The following is a 22,009-nucleotide window of genomic DNA, read 5'->3' as shown; positions in this document are numbered from 1 at the left end:
TGAATGTGTATTATTTAGTTCACATTTTGGTTATGCTGATCAGTTGCAGATTTTATTATTGTTTACAAGAAGACTGAAAGCTACATACTTCTTCTGATGGCCCCTGTGTACTTGACTATTAAAGCAGGCTTATATAATTTTGAGTCTTCCACATTTTCTTTTCTGTTAGATCACAGGATGTGATAAAGACAAGAAAACCCCATAGTAGAATTTGCTGTTAATTTTACACTAAGTTTTATTTTTACTTATTTATTTTTTTGAGTTGGTAACAAAGATTGTGGCCCTTCAGTGAGTAAAACAAGTAATTTAAAGCAAGTTCCATGTCATATATTATAGATGGAACTGTGAGTTCTAATCTCCATGCAGGGTAATTTAGCATTCTCTAGTAAAATTATAAATGGGTATCCTCTTTGAACTAGCAGTCCACTTTTAGGAATTTTCCAACAGTATGCTTTCACACTGGCAAAATGATAGACACTGAGTTTACTTATTACAGCATTGTTTAATAATTGCAGGAGAGTAGAAAAAACCTCAATGTTTGCAGGGAACTATTTAAACAGCTATGATACCTCCATAACCTGGAATGCAATACAGCTATGAAAAAGAATGAAGATACTTAATGGATTGATATAAAAAGAATTTCTTAAGAACATTGTTACAGAGAAAAACAAGTTTTGAAGCATGTTTATGGAGTACTACCCTTTGTATAAACCATTTGTTTTAGGGTAATTATGAAACACTTAGGAGTTATTAACCCATTTTGGGGGATGAGAACTAGGCTAATAGGTAACAAAGGTAGGAGAGAGACTTCATTCTTTTGATTACTTAAATCATATAAATGATTTTAAGTTAAATAAAAGCAGCAGCTTCTATTAACTAGCCAGTAAAAAGATCAGATGGAGAATTACAGGGAAGAGGACTAGGAAAAGGCATTAAGACGGGAAGAAGAGGAGAGAGAGCAAAATTATTTTATGTTCCCTTTTCCCCTTTTAGCTGCCAAACAGAACAAGTCTATTAAATCGCTACTGTGCGCATTCCAGCCCCCAACCCTCAGCTCCAGTATGTGGCCTCTAGATTCCCCGGTACCTCCTGGCTATCCACAACCATCTGTCTGTCAAACTGCCTTTAATGCCTGGAAGTCCCCTCGAGGAGGCAGTTTGATAAAATGGAGACTGTTCCGGTGGAGCGCAGTTCCCTTACCTCGTGCTGCGCCAGCACCGTGGTACGGTGGAGAGACTGGGAACCCTCTCCTGAACCCTCTCCGGGGCACTCTCGGGCCTTTGTAACACATTAGCTCCCCTTTCTCACCTATTTGCCATGTGTTTATTCATCTTGTGGGGGGGGGAGTTGCTGCTGAAGAGAGGTTGAGGGGGGCTGAGAGGTCCAGATGGGGACTTGGCTCTTCCATGCATTCCATCCATGCCCTGCCTTTCCCTGTACTTAATGAAGTAGAAGTTAGGAATAAAATTGAGACTTAGAAAAACCAAATTCAGGTCTCTGCTCTACCAGTGACTCACTGGGTGATCTTGGACAAATTGTGTAACCACTATGAAATGGAGAAATTGTCTTCTATCTCAGCTTTATTAGTTTATGAAAATAAAGCTAATACTTGTAGGCAAATAGATGGAAGTCTATTACAGACTACAAATTCTTAACAATTGGTATTATATACAAATAATTATATATTAAAAGTACAGAAAGCTGCTACATTAAACAACTTACATTTCTTACTTATTATACTGTTTGAATGTCATTTAGTGGGCCCTCCACTAAAAAAAAAAAAAAAAAGTTGTGCGCTGTTATTATCAAAGGGAACTTGCTATTTTGTCGAATTCAAATGTGAAGATCTTGCCAATTTTTATTTTTCCCTCTCTTGCATTAACTTTTTAAAACTTTAGTTGAACTTGGACCATTTGTGTATATTTTGCACGTCATTCAGCTTGGACAGTTAACAAATACCCTAGGTCAGTTTCGCTTTTGTTTCTGGCTGTACTGTGGTTTTTTGCATTATCTAAAAAAATTGTTTGGTTTGATTACCAACATCCTATAGAAGTCTATGAAATTATGGAGATTTACTTTTATCTTTTTATGCTTTACCAAAAATCCCTGCAATTTATTTATTCCTATTATAACTAGGTTAGGTTCCCTTTCTTCTTTTACTAATCTTAAAATTTTATAACATAATCTCCCTTACCTGTCTAAAACCTTCCTCTATGTATTCAACAATAAATTTGATGCCTACTTCTACCAAGTGTTGTATTAAGCACAGTGATGAGCAAATCGTCCTGAGCCTTGTTGTGAAGCTTACTGTCCCATGGGAGACATGATGCACATTGAACAAATGATCACACAAGTAAATCTATAATCATGTACTAGGGTGAGTTTGATTTCAAAAAAACATGCAACACTTAGGGCAAATTGAGGGTTTTTTCCCCCAAAGTACTTCCATGTTTATGTGAGTAATTTTTGTTTGCTATCTTTGTATGAGAACTTGTTTAACATGCTTACGTTTTTTATAATAGCTTTTTTTCAGATTCATAATAAAAACATGTATCTCCTTTTTAGTCCCAAGAGGAGCACTGAGAAACGTAATCGTGAACAGGAAAATAAATATATTGAAGAACTTGCAGAGCTGATTTTTGCAAATTTTAATGATATAGACAACTTTAACTTCAAACCTGACAAATGTGCAATCTTAAAAGAAACTGTGAAGCAAATTCGTCAGATCAAAGAACAAGGTAAGAGGACTGAATTAATATTTTGGGGACTTGAGCCGGTTTCTGTTTTTTCATGTGTGAGAAGTCCCTTCAGAGTCCCTTTAATCCATTTCTTATGCTTAAATTATTGATGAGGAAATGATGTCACAGTGCAAGATGAATGTAAGTATCACTTGCAGTCGTTTATAAATAGGCTTTATATAAAATTCAGCAATTCCCTAAAGACAGAGGAGACTGAGGTGAGACAGGGTGATGTAACTTTTCATCTAGTAAAACTCAATTAGGTGCCCACTGATTCTCCTCCCTACCTTGGAATTTTCATTGCTTGCACAGCAAGTGACTGTCATAATTTGCAAGTGAGGAGCCAACTACAGATGGAAACCAGAAGTAAGGAAACGAGCCCCCTCCTGTTTCAGCTAGTCAGCATATTTGATTAAGTCTGAGCCTCAACTGGCCATGCCGCTAGATTAGAATTTCATATCCTGAATGACAAGAGATTTGAAAGGCTCAAGCCTCTAGTATGAATTCTTTTGTGAAGTTGAAACACAGAACATGACAGCTTTCTTCCTGGGGTTTTCTTTTTTTCTGAGATCATTTTCTGCCTCTCCTCTTTGAAGAAAAAAAAAAATTTAAGAAAATACTATTTTAAAAAACACATTGGACTTTGTGGTGCCAAAAAAAAAAAAAAATCAGTATTAGGCAAGTATGAACAGTGTCTGGTTGCTTAGGGCCAATATATGCTCTTAAAGTATTCATACGCTGCTTTCCTTCAGGGCCGGGGAGATTATTATCTCTTGTAATCTGTTTTTGAATGTATCCTCTAGAGTTCTTTTTTCTTTTTTAATCTACCTTTTATGTGATATTCAAAAGAGGCAGATTTTAGAAAAATAATGTCTTTGTCTGTGTAGTTATATGACCTGAAACTTCCCATCCGTCATAAAGTCCTAGCTGCCTATTTGTATATCATCATCATAGCATTTTTCATTTTTATACATTTACTATTAAGCTAAGTTTTATATAAAAGTTCTGTCTTCTAAGAAGTTAAAAATATATGCCTAACATACACAACACAGTTTCTAATACCAGCCCACTCTGAAAATCAGTCTTTATTTCCTGGTTTCTCAACCAAAATTCTATAACTCGGCACTTAATATTCCATGAGTTTCTTCTCTCAGTGCCTGCCTCGGTTTCCCTTCATCTCTTTCTTCTTCCATCTTTTCCCTTTGAGATCCACTAGTTATCAAAAACTCAGTTTAATCTCAATTTTGTATCTTCATTTTTTGGGTATCAGCAAATGGATAGAATAACATTCCTAGAGCTCTTAGGAGAAATAATTGGTTAAAGTTTCATAGTGCTTTGAAGCTGCTGTATCTCTAGTTGCTGATATTATGGTGGAGAAATCAAGCTGCTTGTTTCAGGTTTCTGAAGATTTTGAATGATACAATTTTGTGAACATTGCATGTTAGGACTTTCACACTTTAAAACAGTTATGTATTTTTTTTACTATCAAGGTCTTGCACAAGGTTTTAAAAGTTTTGCAAAACCTTGGTAATTCCCCTTTCCAACCATAAAACACGTTAAGATGTGTCATGCTGGGACTCTGCCATACTTTTACTGTAGGTTTAATCATAAGGCTGCATACCACAACCACCCAAGAAGCAGCAGCAATAAACACCCTGTCATGTCTTATTCTTATAATGTTCCTGTTAATTTGAAAAATAATGTGTTTTGTAAAGGGAAGCAGAAATTAAAAACCAAATGAAAAACACAGATACACTTTCATGTTCTAATCTAATATTTAAAAAATATTTTTTGTTTAACAAATTGTTTTTTAGAAAACAGCAGGACTTCAGAATTAAATCAGACAGAAGCCTTGGTATGAATCCTGGGTCTGCCACTGACAAGCTCTTTGAACCTGGGCAAATTATTTTCTCTCTCTGAAATTCCGTTTCCTCATACAGAATTTAGCAGTCACAATATTGAGGTTGTGCAGTTGTTGAAATCATGAGCTGTATAAATGCACTCAGCAAATACCTGTCACAGTGAAGGTTTGGTAGGTATTCAGTAAATACCTTTTTCACATTAAGCAGGAAGTCGCCTTCTTCACATACGCTAGGGTCTTCAGTGAGCTCTTCCTTCAGATGGAGAATGGGAAATAAAAATGGTGGGGAAGTAGGTTATGAATATTCTTTCCTATAGGGTCATTTGAAGAACGTAAGATTTTCTGAGGCCCAAGAACTCTGCATAGCCTTTGCACACCACTCCCCGGCCAGCTGTCGAGGCCAGCGTGGTTTGTCTCCACAGTGGAGAGCCAGCTGAGGTTCAAGAGCAATGCATAAGTCAGACCTGAGCCCTTCTCTCGCATTCTTTGTGCCCCAAAGATCCCCCTTTGAATCAGTATAAATAAAGTCCATCCATCATCTTTCCCGCGTTTCCAAACTTCATTTCTATTTCAGTTGCAAGTCTCAGATTGAATAAAATCATAATTGTGCTAGAGCAGGTAGACTGGATTGCATGGGGAGCCACGGTAAAGAATCCACATCGGAAAAGCCAGGCTTGTATTTAAGGTGCCCTCCAGTGTCAAAAGCTCAGGGAGATGAGCCAGGCATGCTGGGCTTTTTCTCGCGAGTCTACTCTGTCATCAGCTGTTCCTCAAGTTCCCACCCACTTTATAAATAGAGGAGAGAAGAAAGGGTATTTTAAAATGGCCTAAACGATGGGAATTTGGAGGGAGAATTGCCAGCTATTTAAATAAGTCAGCATTCTCCTGTATATAGCATGTTATGAGACACATGTCTGACAGACGCCAGCCCTCCAACAGCATGCACGCTGCAGTGGACCTTGCAGGAGCAAAGCAGATAAACACGGTGTGGACTTAAGCCCTTACACCAGCTTTGTGATAGTGAAGTATGATGTTTTGTCCTATTTGAGATGATGCTGATAATGTTTAAAACTTCTGGCTCCTATAACATACAATAATAGTCCATAAATAGTAAATAACCTTTTTTTCATAATTAGGGAGGCTAATATTGCTTCTGTTCCACAGAGGAATAATAAGTAGTATGAAAAATACAAATGATTTAATTGGGAATTATTGTGTCCAACTTTATACTCCTTAGCTGGAAACTTAAATAAAAATTTCTATGGAAAACACCTAGTAATTCCTATGCTCTTAAAAAATAAAATTGAGGGGTGCCTGGGTGGCTCAGTCGGTTAAGTGGCTGCCTTCGGCTCAGGTAATGATCCAGGGGTTCTGGGATTGAGTCCCATATACGGCTCTGTGCTCAGTGGGGAGTCTGCTTCTCCCTCTGCTGCTACCCCCTGCTTGTGCTCTCTCTCTCAAATAAATAAATAAAACCTTAAAAAAAAAAAGAAACAGGCTATCTAAAAGACCATTCTGGTTTCTCATTGTGATTACTCTAATGATTTTAGTGCTATTTTGAGAACATTGGGATTCCAGATTGCTTTGTACTTGTGAATTTCCCCTAAAACTGAAAATAACATTTAAAAAAGTAAGTATTTTAAGTGAAGGTGAGGGCCTGTGGTATGCTAGAGTCAGCTCCTGTAAGCCAATGAAAGCCAGTTTTTCAGTTTCAGGAATTTTGTAAGCCAACTGATGAGCACAGCCATTATTAAAAATTATACAGATGTAAAAAAAAATTACACAGACTTACAATTAAATTATATTTTAAAAAAGCAAGGAAGACTAAAATTTATCATTTTCTAATTATCCTACTGCATTTTGCCATTATCTATGCACTAGAGGCTCTTGGCATCTTGTATCATCTACATAATAGAAATACTATGAAGTGGTGGCTACTCTGCATCTCTTCCTAAGTCCACATTCAATAATGTCACCATGCCTGATTTCAAATACAACAATATTGACCCCCTGGAAATCTAGTAAACTACAAATCAAAGCTTGATTTATTGTTTTGTTGGCTGTCATTTTAGATTTAAAAAGTAAGAGAGATTTGGGGGAAAAAAATTAAGGAGAAAATGTTAATGATTACCATCTGACTTTTTTTTTAACCATCTGACATTTTAACATTAAGTAGCCATTATGTGCATATACAAAAGATAATATCCAGTTCAGCAAAAAAAGTCACTCACAGCTCGACAGTTGCATTTCTGCATTCAGCATCTTTGTCTTATTAACTTAAATGAAAATTTCAACCAGTATTCATATTGGAACTGTTTTTCATCCATTGTAATCATAGGTTGGTTGCAATCCAAGAATTTGGCAAACATTCACAGAAGCATTCTGTAAGAATCAGTTGACTATATGGAATTGACAGTAAAGGGTGTTGTATTATCATTTATAGATTATATGCTACACATCCTTTATACTAGTAAAATTTGTAGTAAACATGATGCTTACTATTTTTTCCCCAAAGAGCTGGGTTTTTAAGTATTTCCCAGTATACCACTTGTAGCCATGGCGGTGGGCAGGTTGTATTATAGGTGTAGGTGAATCAGATTCATAAACTAACAGGATTATTTAAGAATTCAAGAAAATAGTAATGGAAACAACCTAATCTTAGCCCATAAAAGTTCATGTGGAGCCTATTAAAATTATGTTTTTCCTTCCTGTTCTTTTTTTACCATGTTAAATGCATGACGTTCTTGTGGTGGAAATTGTCATTCAAAGCTGCAGCCTGAGCTTGAGCTATTAGCTGTCATGAAGCAAAGTAAGCAGAGGGCTCTGATAACAGATGTCTTTCAGGGATAGGATTTCTATAAACCAGGCTTTTGGGGTGATGCTCCTAGGCCTTGGTTATATAGCGTGTGATGAAACCTTAGGGTGATGGCAGAGTCCTCCAGCTCACTGGAAAGGGTAGGTTAGGGAACTCACCATCTCTTGGACATGCCCTTGTAGATACTCACATACCGAAGACAGTGTTTTGGGTTGCCAGTGAGTATTTATGATAGTACAAACTCTTGATTATTTGGAGAACGAGTGGGAGACTGATAATGACATATAATTTTTTTAAACAATGGTCCCCTATTCACTATATAAAGTTTGAATTCCAGTTGTCAACTTTTTTATTGGATCTTCTAAAAGTGCTGATGATAATTAAATGGCCAAAGTTAGCCAGCCAGATGTCAAAGTGGGCCATCGGAGTAGACTGTGCAGTCAACCCGTGCAAGCCCCAAACCCAGTTGGCAGATTATGTTAAAACAGTCCGTGTAATAAACCCGTTAAGATCATGAGCTTTATCTGAAATCACATGAACCCAGTCTCTCTCCTCCCCAATTGTATGACCACATGCAAGTTTAACATCTTTGGGCCTTTACTTCCCAGTCTGTAAAAAGAGGGTAATAATACCCACTACCTAAAGCCCTTTGAAGAATATGTTTGATAATGTTTATATAGGATTTAATCTAGTACTTGGCACATAGACTTACTAACCAGTAGTTATTACTCTTATTATTGCTTTTGACATCTGTACTTGGAATCCTCATCCAAACAGATCTAGGTTTTCTTCCTGAGGACTCAGTACTGATAAGGAAACAAGTAGATTTTGGTTATTTGTTAAAATTTTAAGCCTTAGTGTTCTTACAGTATTGATTCTTTTTAATTTTAATGTAGAAATAAGTAAATAAAAGCTATCAAATTATGTAGTCAGGCCAAAAAAATACACATAACAAATGTGTTGGTATGATTATATCTGGATCCTTCCTTCTGACTCTCTTGCTCCTGCTGGACCTTGTTGGCACCTGCTTGTCCCTGTTACCTGAGTGGCATTTTCAAGAATCTGCTTTAAGGAGAACTAGAGAGGGCAGAGTCTTGGCAGTTTTTATTTCATTCTTACTTACTTCAACACAGGAATGAATCCAGCTGGCCCTAGCTTACTCTTGAAGATCTGAAACTGTTACATGTTTCCATACATCTAGTAATAAAGGAGACTTTATTTCATTGATAATATAATCTGTGATTGGCATTATGTTCTTGGTATTGCAATTTCTAATAAAGATATTTTTCTACTGATGTATGTATAATTCACTTTCATATTTTTATGTGGATTAATGGCTCATATTATTAATGAAATCCTTAAAATTAGCGAGTGGGTGTGGAATGCCTGCTCTCATTTCTTCTTAGGATCCCCCCCTTTTTTTCTTAGGTATATGGAAGGGGTTTTTTTGTTTGTTTAACAGCTTTCAAATGGAGAGGATTTGAGTAATTTAATGTACCCTAATGCTTTAGGACTTTAACAGTTTTTGACATGAGCTGTAATTTCAAGACTTAAACTAGCTTCCATACTCTACAGAAAATAGACATCCTTTCTTTTTTTGATCGTCTACTGCTATGAAAAATTAATTCTGAGGGGCTCCTGGATGACTCAGTCTGTTAAGCATCCGCCTTCAGCTCAGGTCATGATCCCAGGGTCCTGGGATCGAGCCCTACATCGGGCTCCCTGCTCATCAGGGAGTCTGCTTCTCCCTCTGCCCCTCCTCTCACTCGTTCTCTCAAATAAATAAAGTCTTAAAAAAAAAAAAGGGAAATTAATTCTGACCCCGCACTGTGTGTGTTGATTTCATTCAAAAGCAAGCATCATTGGGCACCTGGGTGGCTCAGATGGTTAAGCGTCTGCCTTCAGCTCAGGTCATGATCCCAGGGTCCTGGGATCGAGTCCCACATCAGGCTCCCTGCTCCTCGGGAGCCTGCTTCTCCCTCTGCCTCTCTCTCTCTCTCTGTCTCTCATGAATAAATAAATAAAATCTTTTAAAAAAAAAAAAGCAAGCATCATTTAGTAAATACTATATGCAAGACATACTGTTCTTCACTAGGCGGGAATCCAACAATCACTAAATAACATGATTCTTTCCCTTGGAGCTTTCACTCATATGGGGGGACATCAGCTTGCAGACACTAACTGAGGAACTATAGGGGACAGTGGAAATAAGTATGATGACAAATGCTGGTAAAGATTTATTTATTTGAGAGAGAGAGGGAGTGGGATGGGCACAGATGGAGAGGGAGAGAGAGAGAATCTCAGGCAGACTCCATGCTGAATACAGAGCCTGACATGGCACTCAATCTCATGACCCTAAGATAAGGACCTGAGCTGAAATCAAGACTTGGATGCTCAACCAACTGAACCACCCATGCACCCCTAGGAATTCCTTCCTTCTTCCCTCCTTCCCTCCCTCCCTCCCTCCCTCCCTAACTGCCTGCCTGCCTTCCTTCCTTCCTTTTTAAAGATTTTATTTATTTGTTAGAGAGAGCAAAGGCAGGGGTAGGGGAAGGTGAGAGGGAGAAGGAGAAGCAGACTCCCCGCTGAGCAGGTAGCCTGATGCAGTTTTCCATCCCAGGACCCTGAGATCACGACCTGAGCTGAAGGCAGCCCCTAGAGTTTTCTATGTGTAGTATCATGTCATCTGCAAATAGTGACAGTGTTACTTCTTCCTTACCAACCTGGATGTCTTTTTTCTTGTCGGCTTGCTGTGGCTAGGATTTCCAGTACTACATTGAATAAAAGTGAGAGTGGACATCTTTGTTTTGTTCCTGATATTAGAGGAAAAGCTCTCAGCTTTTCACCATTGAATATGATGCTAGCTGTGGGTTTGTCATGTCATGTATGACCTTTATTATGTTGAGCTATGTTTCCTCTATACCTGCATTATTGAGATTTATCATCAAGGATGTCCAATTTTGTCAAATACTTTTTTTGCATTTTAGACTGATCGTATGATTTCTACTCCTTATTTTGTTCATGTGCCGTATCACATTGATTGATTTGCAGATACTGAACCATCCTTGCATCCCTGGAATAAATCCTGCTTAATTGTGGTGAATGATCCTTTTAGTGTATTGTTGAATTTAGTTTGCTGATATTTTGTTGAGGATTTTTGCATCTGTGTTTATCAGTGTTTGGTTTTAGTGTCAAGGCAATGACTGCCTCATAGAATGAATTTGGAAAAATTCCTTCCTCTTCAATTCTTTTGGAATAGTTTGAGATGAATAGCTGTTAACTCTTCTTTAAATGTTTGGTAGGATTCATCTGTGAAGTCATCTGATCCTAAACTCTTGTTTATTAGGAGTTTTTTGATTACTGATTGAATTTCATTACTAGTAATCGGTCTGTTCAGATTTTCTATTTCTTTCTGATTCAGCTTTAGAAGATTGTATGTTTCTAGGAATGGATCCATATCTTCTGGGCAGTCTAATTTGTTGGCATATACATTTTCATAGTAGTCTTTTACAATCTTTTGTATTTCTGTGCTGTCAGTGGTGACTTTTCCTCTTTCATTTCTGATTTTATTTGAACCTTCTTCCACCCTCCCTTTTTTTGATGAGTGTGGCTAAAGGTTTATCAATGTTTATCTTTTCAAAGAAGCATCTCTTAGTTTCATTGATCTTTACTATTCTTTTAGTCTTTATTTAACTCATTTCCACTTTGATCTTTATTATTTCCTTTGTTCTTCCTTTTCTAGTTCGTTTAGGTGTAAGGTTGGAGCATTTATTTGAGATTTTTCTCATTTCTTGAGGTTGGCCTGTATCTCTTAGAACTGCTCTTGCTGCATCCCAAAGTTTTTGATCCATTTTGTTTTCATTTTCATTTATCTCAAGGCAATTTTTTATTTCCTCTTTGATTTCTTTGTTGACCCATTTTTTCATTTAGTAGAATGTTTAGCCTCTACATATTTGCTTTCTTTTTTCTTTTGTTTCCCCTTCAGTTTTCTTCTTATAATTGATTTCTAGTTTTTCACTACTATTAGAAAAGATGCTTGATATGACTATAGTCTCCTTAAATTTTTTGACATTTGTTTTGTGACCTAACCTGATTTGTCCTAGAGAATGTTCCTTGTGTAGCTGAAAATAGTGTATCTTCTGCTGTTTTGGGATGCAATGTTCTGTATATATATCTGTTAAATCCAGCTGGTCTGAAGTGTCATCCAGAGCCTCTGTTAACCTGTTGATTTTCTGTCTGGGTGATCTATCCATTGATGTAAGTGGGATGTTAAAGTCCCCTACTCTGATTATATTCCTGTCAATTTCTCTCTATGCCTGTTAATATTTGTTTTATATTTTTAGGTGTTCCTGTGTTGGGTGCACAGATATTTACAATATCTCATTGAATTGATCATGCCCTTCTTTGTCTCTTGTTACAGTCCTTGTTTTAAAGTCCATTTTGTCTTATATAAATATTGCTACCCCAATTTTTTTTTTTTTTGCTTCCATTTAGGTGGAATATCTTTTTCCATCCTTTCACTTTCAGTCTACATGTGTCTTTAGGTCTCAAATGAGTCTCTTGGAGGCAGCATTAGAGATGGATTTTCTTTTTTAATCCTTGCAGTCACTCTAGGTCTTTTGATTGGAGCATTTAGTCCATTTAAAGTGATTATTGATAGATATGTGCTTATTGTCATTATATTAATTGTTTCTTAGTTGTTTTTGTAGTTCTTTGTTCCTTTCTTCTGGAAAAGTGAGACTGTAATAGGTGAGAGAGTTAGGGTTGGGGCAGAGGAACCTGAGCAAAGGCACAGGAGCCCTCCCTCAAAGGCATAGACTGGGTGTGAAGGCAGACTGTTTAGCTACAGAATAGGCTATTTTGAAGCATTTGGTTGAATTTGAGGCTGAAAAGGGCAGGTCAGAGCCAGATGGGACAGTAAGTAAAGTACTGTAAGCAATATTGAAATTTGGAGAAGGTGACAGAAAATGACAGACTCTTAGCAGTCTTTATCAGAGTTGACTTGAAGTTGTCTACCATAGTCTATAGATTCTAGAAATACTGGAAATGGGAAACTTTTTTTTAATACTGCTGACTTAAGGGGTTTGGGGCAGGGGGAAGGCACATAACTAATAAAACAACAATATCAAGAAAAAAATTAAAACATGCTAGAGAACTACAAAATACCTTACTCATCTTTAACAAGAAATATTTTATACATAAACTTTTATTCATTTTTATAAATGGTTGAGGGGCGTAGAAGGAGTAGGAAGGAAGTGAAGAGGGATAAAGACAAGATGGAAAGGTAGTAAGCAAGAGCCACAAAGACATACCAACAGAGAGCCTGACAAAGACAAGGAAGAGCAGCATACCCAGAAGCATACATGTTCACGTTTAAACATGAAGATACATTTTTTTTAAAGATTTTATTTATTTATTTGACAGAGAGAGACACAGCGAGAGAGGGAGCACAAGCAGGGGGAGTGGGAGAGGGAGAAGCAGGTTTCCTGCAGAGCAGGGAGCCCGATGTGGGGCTCGATCCCAGGACCCTGGGACCATGACCTGAGCCGAAGGCAGATGCTTAATGACTGAGCCATCCAGGTGCCCCAAAGATACATTTTTAATATAAAATTTTATTTTGTAGTCTTATGTGACATTGTCGTGAATGCCTTAAAGCATCGTCTTTTTTTTAAAGATTTATTTATTTGGCAGAGAGGGAGCGTCCGCGCTCATGTGGTGGGAGGTGCAGAAGGAAACAAGCAGACTCCCCGCTGAGCACAGAGTCCAGTGCGGAGCTTGATCCTAGGGCCCTGAGATCATTACCCGAGCTGAAATCGAGTTGGACACTTGACTAACGAACCATCCAGGCGCCCCCAAGCATAGTCTTACTTGACAACTGTGAGCACTTAGATAAGAGCCATTGCCTTTAGCTCCCTAGGTGTCAGCCCTCACCTTCTGCTTAAATCCCACCCCATCCTTAGTGAAGAGTGCCCACACTTGTGTCCTGGCTGCCCAAGCCTTCCCCTGTCCTTGTCAGCAGGAGATGAATCAGTATGCTCCCCACGCCTAGCTCTTCTGCTGGGACTGTCCCACACAACAATCAGCTAAAAGTACTCTCTAAAACCCCCGTGAGGGGGAGCCAGGTTGGTATTTATGCCTCAACTTCAGTGACTGCTCATAGGCCCTGTGACAGAGTCCAGGAGAGGAACCCTCATCGCAGCACACAGGTCCCTCTGATCCGTTTCCAGTCCTGTCATATTCTCCCTTGCTCCAACCCACAAACTCCTTGAACTCATCCCCTCCTCCACAACTGGCACTGGCACAGCCTACACACACACGCACCGTTTCTTGCCTCTTTGTCTTCTGCCTGGAGTGCTTCTCTCCTCTTTCCCCTTAGCTGGTTGACTGTTGCCCACCATTAGTAGTCCCGTAGGGTGGAGTCTTACAACTACTTTAGGTTTGTAAAGCACAGTGAAAGGGAATCTAGGCTGTGATAGAACATCCAATGGCAAGGTGCCTTCACCAGTACCCCACATCTGGTCTGTTTAGCCCACTTCTGTGTTCTTATGTCCCATATCCTCAGGTGTGTATACCCTCAGACTACTACCCTAGACCACTTACTGTTGCTGACCCACATTTGGGGGGATCATTATTCCTACCGCCCCTCCCGATCTGGAGTGCCTCCTATCCTGTTTCCGTCTATTTCCGCTAGAGTCTTAGTGCTCATTCTTCAAGGTGCGTCTCAAATACTGCTGTCTTAACAAAGAACCTCTTAATCCCCAATCAGTATAGACTCATCTCCTTTGAATCTCCATTATCATTTCTTTCTTCTGATTAGTTTTTATGTGGGCTTTTCCTTTTTCTTTCCCAATTGAATGACAAATTCCTTGATGTCACAGATCGTATCTACTAATCACCCACACCTGTGGCATTTGTGAGCACAGCGTTTGTTCTTAGTCTGTAAAATAAATGTCTTAAAATTTTCTGATGCCTACCTTTTATCTAGCTTTGTATAATGGCTTTATACTGGGGGGAAATAGCACCCCAATTTAAGAACCTGAAATTTTTATTCTAATAATTGAGTAAGTACATTCTGTCTCTTGTCCAAGGTTGATAAATTATAACCTCTTTTACGGCAGATAGTATTTATAATACTTTAGTTTGTCTCCTGAAAGTGTGTTTGTGTCTCCTCAAGTGCATCTGGTAAACTTTTAACTTTCTTAGGCTCTAATAAATTTAGTTCTTGAGACCGTCTTAAAATAAGGATGATAAATCTACACAACTTGTCAATTAGAATGTATTTTGAAAAGCCGGGTGGGGGAGTACACTTTATAGTTTTTGTAATTTTATTATGATCTTCAATCAATTTGGGATATTTTCCCTGATTTTAAATAGACATATTGTATTAATACCAAATGGAAAGCACACTCACATTTTATATTTAGTGCTGTGCGATACTGGATGTATTGGATTTGAAAGAACTCATATCTAAGACTTTGTCAGATACATTTAAATTTCCATGAGCTACAGTTAACCTCTAATTCATTCTTCTTAGTTTGAAGAATGATATAATTTTTGAGAAATGAATGAAATATTTGGGATGTGGTAGGGAGAAGAGAACAAGAGTTTCCAGTTGCATTATAATTTGCTTATTATATAAGTGTGTCTGTATATATAATTTATTCACTACTAAAGATTAGAAATGGCTTATTACAATCAGATTTGTGTGTAGTGACTACATTGGAATAAATAAAAGATACAGAGCACGAATACCAGTCTTTGGTAATTGTTGTCATTCTCTGGTGGGTTTAGGTTTAAAGTACATTTTTCTTAGTTTTTTTTTGTTTTCTTTTTTTTTTAAAAACAAATGAGTAAGAACAAGCCTATTTTCCCAAACTGTATTACTAGTAGAATGAGGAAGAGGGAAATGTGACTGTTTTTGTGTACATTAGGTTAAGATAATTTTCAGACTAAAATGGATTATACAGTAATAAATTATTGGACATGCAACTATTGTAATTGGTCTTTCTAAGGAGACTTTTTTCTGGGTTGATGAGGGTATTTTGGTTGTGTGTGTGTGTTTTGGTGCTAAGAAAAAAACACATAAATTTACCCTCCTAGCAATTATTAAGTGTACATTATTGTATTAACTGTATGCACCCTGTTGTACAAGAGGCCTCTAGAGCTTTTTCCTCTTGCATGGTGGAAACTCTGTACCCATTGAATAACTTGCCATTTCCCCCCGACCAACCTGGGAACCACCTTCCACTTTTTGTTTCTATGACTTTGACTATTTTAGATGCCTACCATAAGTGGAATCATGAAGTATTTGTGTCTTTGTGATTGGCTTATTTTACTTAGCATAATTGGATTCAAGGTTCATCTCTGTTGTCGTGCATGTCAGGATTTTTTTTTCTTTTTAAAGGCTAAATAGGGGCGCCTGGGTGGCTCAGGCCTTCAGCATCTGCCTTCGACTCAGGTCATGGTCCCAGGGTCCTGGGATCAAGCCCCACATCGGGATCAGGCTCCCTGCTCGGTGGGAAGCCTGCTTCTCCCTCTCCCACTCCCCCTGCTTGTGTTCCTTCTCGTGCTGTGTCTTTCTCTGTCAAATAAATGAATAAAATCTTTAAAAATAAATAAATAAATAGGGGCACCTGGGTGGCTCAGTCGTTAAGCATCTGCCTTCGTCTCAGGTCATGATCTCAGCATCCTGGGATCAAGCCCCGCATCGGGCTCCCTGCTTGGCGGGAAGCCTGCTTCTCCCTCTCCCACTCCCCTTGCTTGTGTTCCCTCTTCTGCTGTGTCTCTCTCTCTGTCAAGTAAATAAAAAATAAAATCTTTAATAAATAAATAAATAAAAGCTAAATAATATTCCATTATATGTATATACCAAATTTTCTTTATTGTATTTATCTTTATTATTCCATTCATCCATCAGTGGACATTAAAGTTGTTTTCACATCTTGTTATTGTGAACAATGCCTCAATGAATGTGTGTATGCAATTATCTCTTCAAGACTTTGTTTTCAATGCTTTTGGCTAAATATCCAGAAGTGGGATTGCTGTGTCATATGGTAGTTCTGTTTTTAATTGTTTGAGGAGCCTTCATATACTCCATCATATGTTTTCCATAGCATTTGCACCATTTTGCAATCCCACCAACAATGCACAAGGGTTCCGGTTTTTCCATATCCTTGCCAACACTTTTTATTTTCTGTTTTTTGATAGTGGCCATCCTTACAGGTGTGTGGGGATAATACCTCATTGTGGTTTTCATTTACATTTTCCTAATGATTAATTATGTTAAGTATCTTTTCCAAGGAAGTATTTTGAAAACAATAAGTAACTAATACTATATTGAAGCATTAAATGCCCTCTGTGGTCAAATATCTTAGTATCATATATTGCTGAATATTGAGGGCACCAAACATGACCTTAAGCTAAGAAGAGAGGAGGAGGTTCTGAGGAGCAGGAAGGATCTGAGGTCAGTAGGAAAATGAGAGAAAATCCCAATGACGTTAACATTTCTCTCTTAGATATTCTTCTTCATTTCAGCCATTTCTCATGTTCTCCTAAAGGATATTTCTCTCCCTGAAGCCTTTTACTACATTAGACTTCTTTACGTAGGTTACAGGGAAGGAAGGAGTACAACCTTCATAGATCATACTGTTTATATCTAGTTTGGGGGTGGGCAAATAGAGGCACTCATGTATGTCACTTCCCAGTTCCCTTATTACTGTTGTTCAGTCTGAGATACTTTATTTCATTTCTACTTAGAAAATGTTAGCTTTTTGCTAATTACTGGGTCATTTACCTGTGGTCATAAGTGCAATAGTCCATTTTCTTTTTTATCTTCTCTCATCTTTTCTGTTACCCTCGATATTTTTAAGGTAATAATTCTAGGAAAACAATGATCATGTTCTTCATCTCAGCTTTGTTGGTAAGAAATGGAGACCTTTACAAGTTTATACTTTGCTATCAGCACAAAGTCCAGTAAAAATTGGCCTCCTGCAGTTTTGAACCTTAGATTGTTAGTCCGGTTATTACTCTAGACTTGGTCTTATCAGCATATCAGATCTCAAATCCTGTTTTGTTTTCTAAGAATGCAACAGTGAAGGATAATTCAAAGAATATAAGAATTGCAGATCTGTTTATAATACATACTAAAGATTGGAGGTACATCTCCGTGGCTCAGTCAGTTAAGTGACTGTCTCTTGATCTCAGCTCAGGTCTTGATCTCAGGGTTGTGAATTCAAGCCACGCATTGGGGAAGAAAAAAAAAAAAAGAGTGGATACCAGTTAACTTTAACCTGAGAATTTATTTTAATTTGACCTTTTTTTATTGTGGTAAAATATATATAACATAAAATGTATCATTTTTAAGTGTTTAGTTGAGTGACATTAAGTATACCTTCACAGTGTTGTGCAACTATCATCAATGTCCATTTCCAGAACTTTGTTATCATCCCAAACAAATCCTCTGTTAGATAAGAAGTACTCACCCCTCCTCCCACCAGCCCCAGAGACCACTATTCTACTTTCTGTCTCTGAATTAGGCTATTCTCGGCACCTCATATACATGGAATGATAATAGTGTTTATTTTTTGTGATTGGCTTATTTAACTTAGCATCATGTTTTCAAGGTTCATCCATGTTCATGTAGATACATATATATTTATATCAGCATTTCCTTCCTTCTTAAGGCTGAATAGTATTCCACTGCATATATATACCATATTTTGTTTATCCATTTATCCATTGATGGATATCTGGGTTGTTTCTACCTTTTCACTGTTGTAAATCATGCTGTTATGAACATTGGTGTACAAATACCTGTTTAAATCCCTGCTTTTAAAAAAATAAATAAATAAATAAATCCCTGCTTTTATTTTGGGAGAATATATACACAGAAGTGGTTTTGCTGGATCATGTAGTAATTCTATGTTTAATTTTTTGAGGAACCATTATTCTATTTTCTATGGTGGCTGTAATTTGACACTTTAAAATAGTTTGCTAAAGTTTAGATTGAAAATTCACCAAGGGCCGAAGTACCCCATTCTCTTACTTAGAAATCTTAAAGTATTATTTTGTCTCCTAAGTGGACTCTACATACCTCCCCCTTTTCTGTTATATCAAGGGACAGTTCAAAGGCCAGTGGTGGTTGTCATTACCGCCATAGGCATAAGATAGAGCAGTGAGGTGAAAATTACCCTTCCAGCTCCCAGTTGTGAAACTTGGTTAAAGGTGGTCAAAAAACAAGCAAAAAAAACCCCATAGTTTTGGGAGTCAGAAAATACTTGGTGAGTAGCCTTCTTTTTTACTGAGTCCCAGAATACAGCAACGCATTAGGTGACATGGCTACTGCCATTGTGGAACTTGGAATCTAGTAATGGGAAGGATGGGCCATGGATAGAAGTATGTAGCAGTACAAAATATATCTCTAATGTAAGGCCACTGTGCTCTGGGAAGTATATATTCCTGCCCGGGGTTCATGGAAGGTCCTCACTGACATTTCACCTATGGGCCAGGGCCCATAACATTGAGTTCTTAAAATGTTTATGTGCTAACAGTGATAAATGTGTACAGTTTATAAACAAATGCATATTTTGTATACATTGTATATACCTATTAAAAAATACTGGTAGAATGAGTTATCAAAGAAGTTTATTCTAGAGAATCCTTACCTAGTTGGCTTTCAGTGGATGCAATTAGCCTTACACCTAACAGAGGAGTGAATAGAGAGACATCAGGACGTGGCCTGGGACTCAGAAAGATCTAAGGCTCCAAAGCCTTTTGATGATGGTTTCCTTCTCCACACTACACTGTTCCACCTTTCTTCGTCCCTTATTGCTAAGTCTCTTATAATTTATACTGTATGGTCACTAAAATCTGGCCTGTTCTCATCCAACAGTGCTCCCTGGAATACGAGCAGTGACTTCCCGTTCACCACATCGGCAGGCCTCCTCCTCCTCCCTAACCTGCTTAGCTTCTCTGGTAGCTCTGTGTCTGTTAATCATCCTTCCTCAAAACACTTCTGCTTTGGGCGCATACTCTATCCATACCCGGTCACTGTCTTCTCTTCCTTATCTAACCCGGGGTCATCTTTTGTCCCCAACTGAAATCCCTTCCTTAATCAGTTTTAGCTCTTTCCAACTTTGTTTGCTACCAACATTCATTTCCTAAAAATATATGGATATGTAACCACTGTTCTTAGAACTTTGTGTCTCCCCTATAGAGATGAAAGTAAAATGTCCTCACCTGGCATTTAAGGTACCATCTGTCCAAACATTCTTCTAGGCAGAGCCTGAAGCCTTAGTTACTCGTTAACCTGTAGCCGCACAGCTTGTGGGCCATCGTTAGATAAAATAGATATTTCATTTTAGCTTGTCGTATAGTAGTTTAAGCTTTTAAAAAAAACCTCCCTGCTACCATTTAAATTCTTTGATGGAAGAACCATAGCTTATTCATTTTTATATCCTTTCCCTAATGCCTTGCACATAAGAGCTACTTAATAAGTTTATGTAAATAATGGACAAAATTAGGGTTTAGAGGAAATGTGAAAGCAACAAAAAATTCAGTGTTTTCTTCAGCTACTTCAAGAAAGTATGACTAGAATGATGGGGGGTGTGATGAACAATAGAAGGCATTTAAGGACCATCATTAACTACTGTGTGAGTTTGAAATAGCAGCATGTAAAATAAATTTCAACGGTGTAGTCTGGAAATGACCAGGGTCCATATCATAATTATTTTGAAACATGATTTCTCATTAATTCATACTTATATTCAGGATGCATTTACCAGATGCCCTCTATGTGCCACATACTGTGTGTGCATCAGAGATACAAAGAGAAGCCAAACACTGTCCCTACCATCCGGGGGCTCATTAATAAAGAAGTCATTAAAGCCTTTTTAGAATAGCTTATCCCCAGCATATGTACATCCTTCTCCGTGATTTGAGAACGCACCCGATAGGGAGGCCTGTGGTTGTTCACCTTGGCCTGTGCGTACATTTAGTAAGTGATAAAACTGGCATTTGGATCTAAGAAAAAGAAGAAATACAGCAAGTTAGAAAAGTGCTATCTATGATAGATAGATGGATGTAGATATGTAAGTATAACTAGATGGAGATAGAAGGAGACTGTGATAACAGAAGAGGTAGGAAATACAACTCTTTGACCTCCAAGAATATATTGAAGCTTACCGTGTGGGTAATGCTTAGATAAAATCTGATGTCAAGAATCGGGATTCCTTATATCCAAGGCTACTGTTTTGTTTTTTTTTTCTTTAGCAATATATTTTAAATGCCATATAAACATATCTGTACATACTGTTTTCAGCTACCTTCTCATCCCTTCTGGAAGCCTGCTGTGTTCTATACTCTGTCCATGGGTTACCGCTGATGGCCAGACTCAGACTCTTTCAGGGAATCCTGATACTATTGTCCACGTTTCATAGATAAGGAAACTGACATGCAGAAACAATAGTCAGGTTGAGGCCTTAAATCTAGTAAATGACAAACAAGAATTCCAACCACGGTCTGTTGGTAATTCCAAAGCCTGTGATCTTTCTACTGTGTTCCATTACCTGCCTCTGAGAATGGTGGTTGTGTCTTCAACTTTGCCTTTGTTTATTATGAGAGAAAATGTTGATCTACAGAGAAATTCCACAAGTAACATACTCAAAACCAAAAGAAAGATTTACAGTAATTACTGCTGTGTCATTAGGGATAGCTTTAACACATCTTATCATAGAACAGATTTTGATGATTTGGGATTCGGTGTGATTTTGTTAAATATCTTAACTCTTAGGGAGGCTGCAGTTAAGGGCTGTGAAGCATTGTGGCCTGAGGAGCCAGGAGAGCAAACAGCACCTCAAGATTCTAATTGCCTCTAACCCGCTTCCTTCCTATGCAGTTCTAACTAAGCCTCTTTGATTACTGATGGATAGCTCCCATACTGTCTTTTTTTTATTGTCTTTTTCTAGTTCTCTCAGTATCAAAGAGTGAAAAGGAAAAGATGCTAAGGTGTTGCTAATCAGTGAAAAGAATTTCTCATAGACACGAAAACTGTTGCTCTGTATTCAGAGCATTCACATTTCTCCGAGAACCAGATGCTGACATGAAAAATAAGGGAAATAAGTTGGGCATTTACACTGTATACTTTCAGAGGCAGAATTACCACCAAGCTAATGAAGGTTAAGATGCAGGACCTCTTACTTGTGCTGGCCCCTGCGAGTGCTGGGATTGTAGCGTGTGTGGAGATGGGGAAGCCACACTTCCATTGGGAAGCACTTCTTCATAAGCATTTCCTGTAATTACCTAAAGAGATCTCAGAGGAAGAAATTGGATTTTTTTTTTTTTAAGCCCTGGTGTTTTTTGCTACTGTTTCTTTTCTATAAATAAGAATGAGAATTACACTTAATTTTGTGTTCTTGGAGAGAGTCCCCTCGCATTGTATAAGCTTCAGGCCCCACAAGACATAGATCCATCCCTGTGTACTAGCAAATATATACTAGGTCAAAAGCAAAAGGGTCCGCTTCCTCAGGGAAAACGAGAGCTGACACGTCTGCAGTGCTCACTTTGGACCACGCACCGCTGTTGACATCCATTGTCCCA

General features: G+C 37.9%; 1 protein-coding gene across 8 annotated transcripts in view; it reads left to right on the top strand.

Moving 5' to 3' along the window:
- NCOA2 (nuclear receptor coactivator 2) overlaps nucleotides 1-22,009 on the top strand; it is a 285,796-nt gene that overhangs the window by 179,759 nt on the left and 84,028 nt on the right. For 7 of the 8 annotated variants that reach the window (XM_027596559.2, XM_027596602.2, XM_027596551.2 and 4 more), the window contains one exon: nucleotides 2,566-2,738. In XM_027596559.2, coding sequence (XP_027452360.1) covers nucleotides 2,566-2,738 — 173 coding nt within the window. Of the gene's footprint in view, nucleotides 1-2,565; nucleotides 2,739-22,009 lie in introns of those variants that run through there. The other variant, XM_027596611.2, reaches the window with a different exon arrangement.

This window comes from Zalophus californianus, chromosome 4 (genome assembly GCF_009762305.2).
Source record: "Zalophus californianus isolate mZalCal1 chromosome 4, mZalCal1.pri.v2, whole genome shotgun sequence".
Taxonomy (NCBI): domain Eukaryota; kingdom Metazoa; phylum Chordata; class Mammalia; order Carnivora; family Otariidae; genus Zalophus; species Zalophus californianus.
The sequence above is the reverse complement of the archived record's forward strand: the minus strand, read 5'-3'. Positions and strand labels throughout refer to the sequence as shown.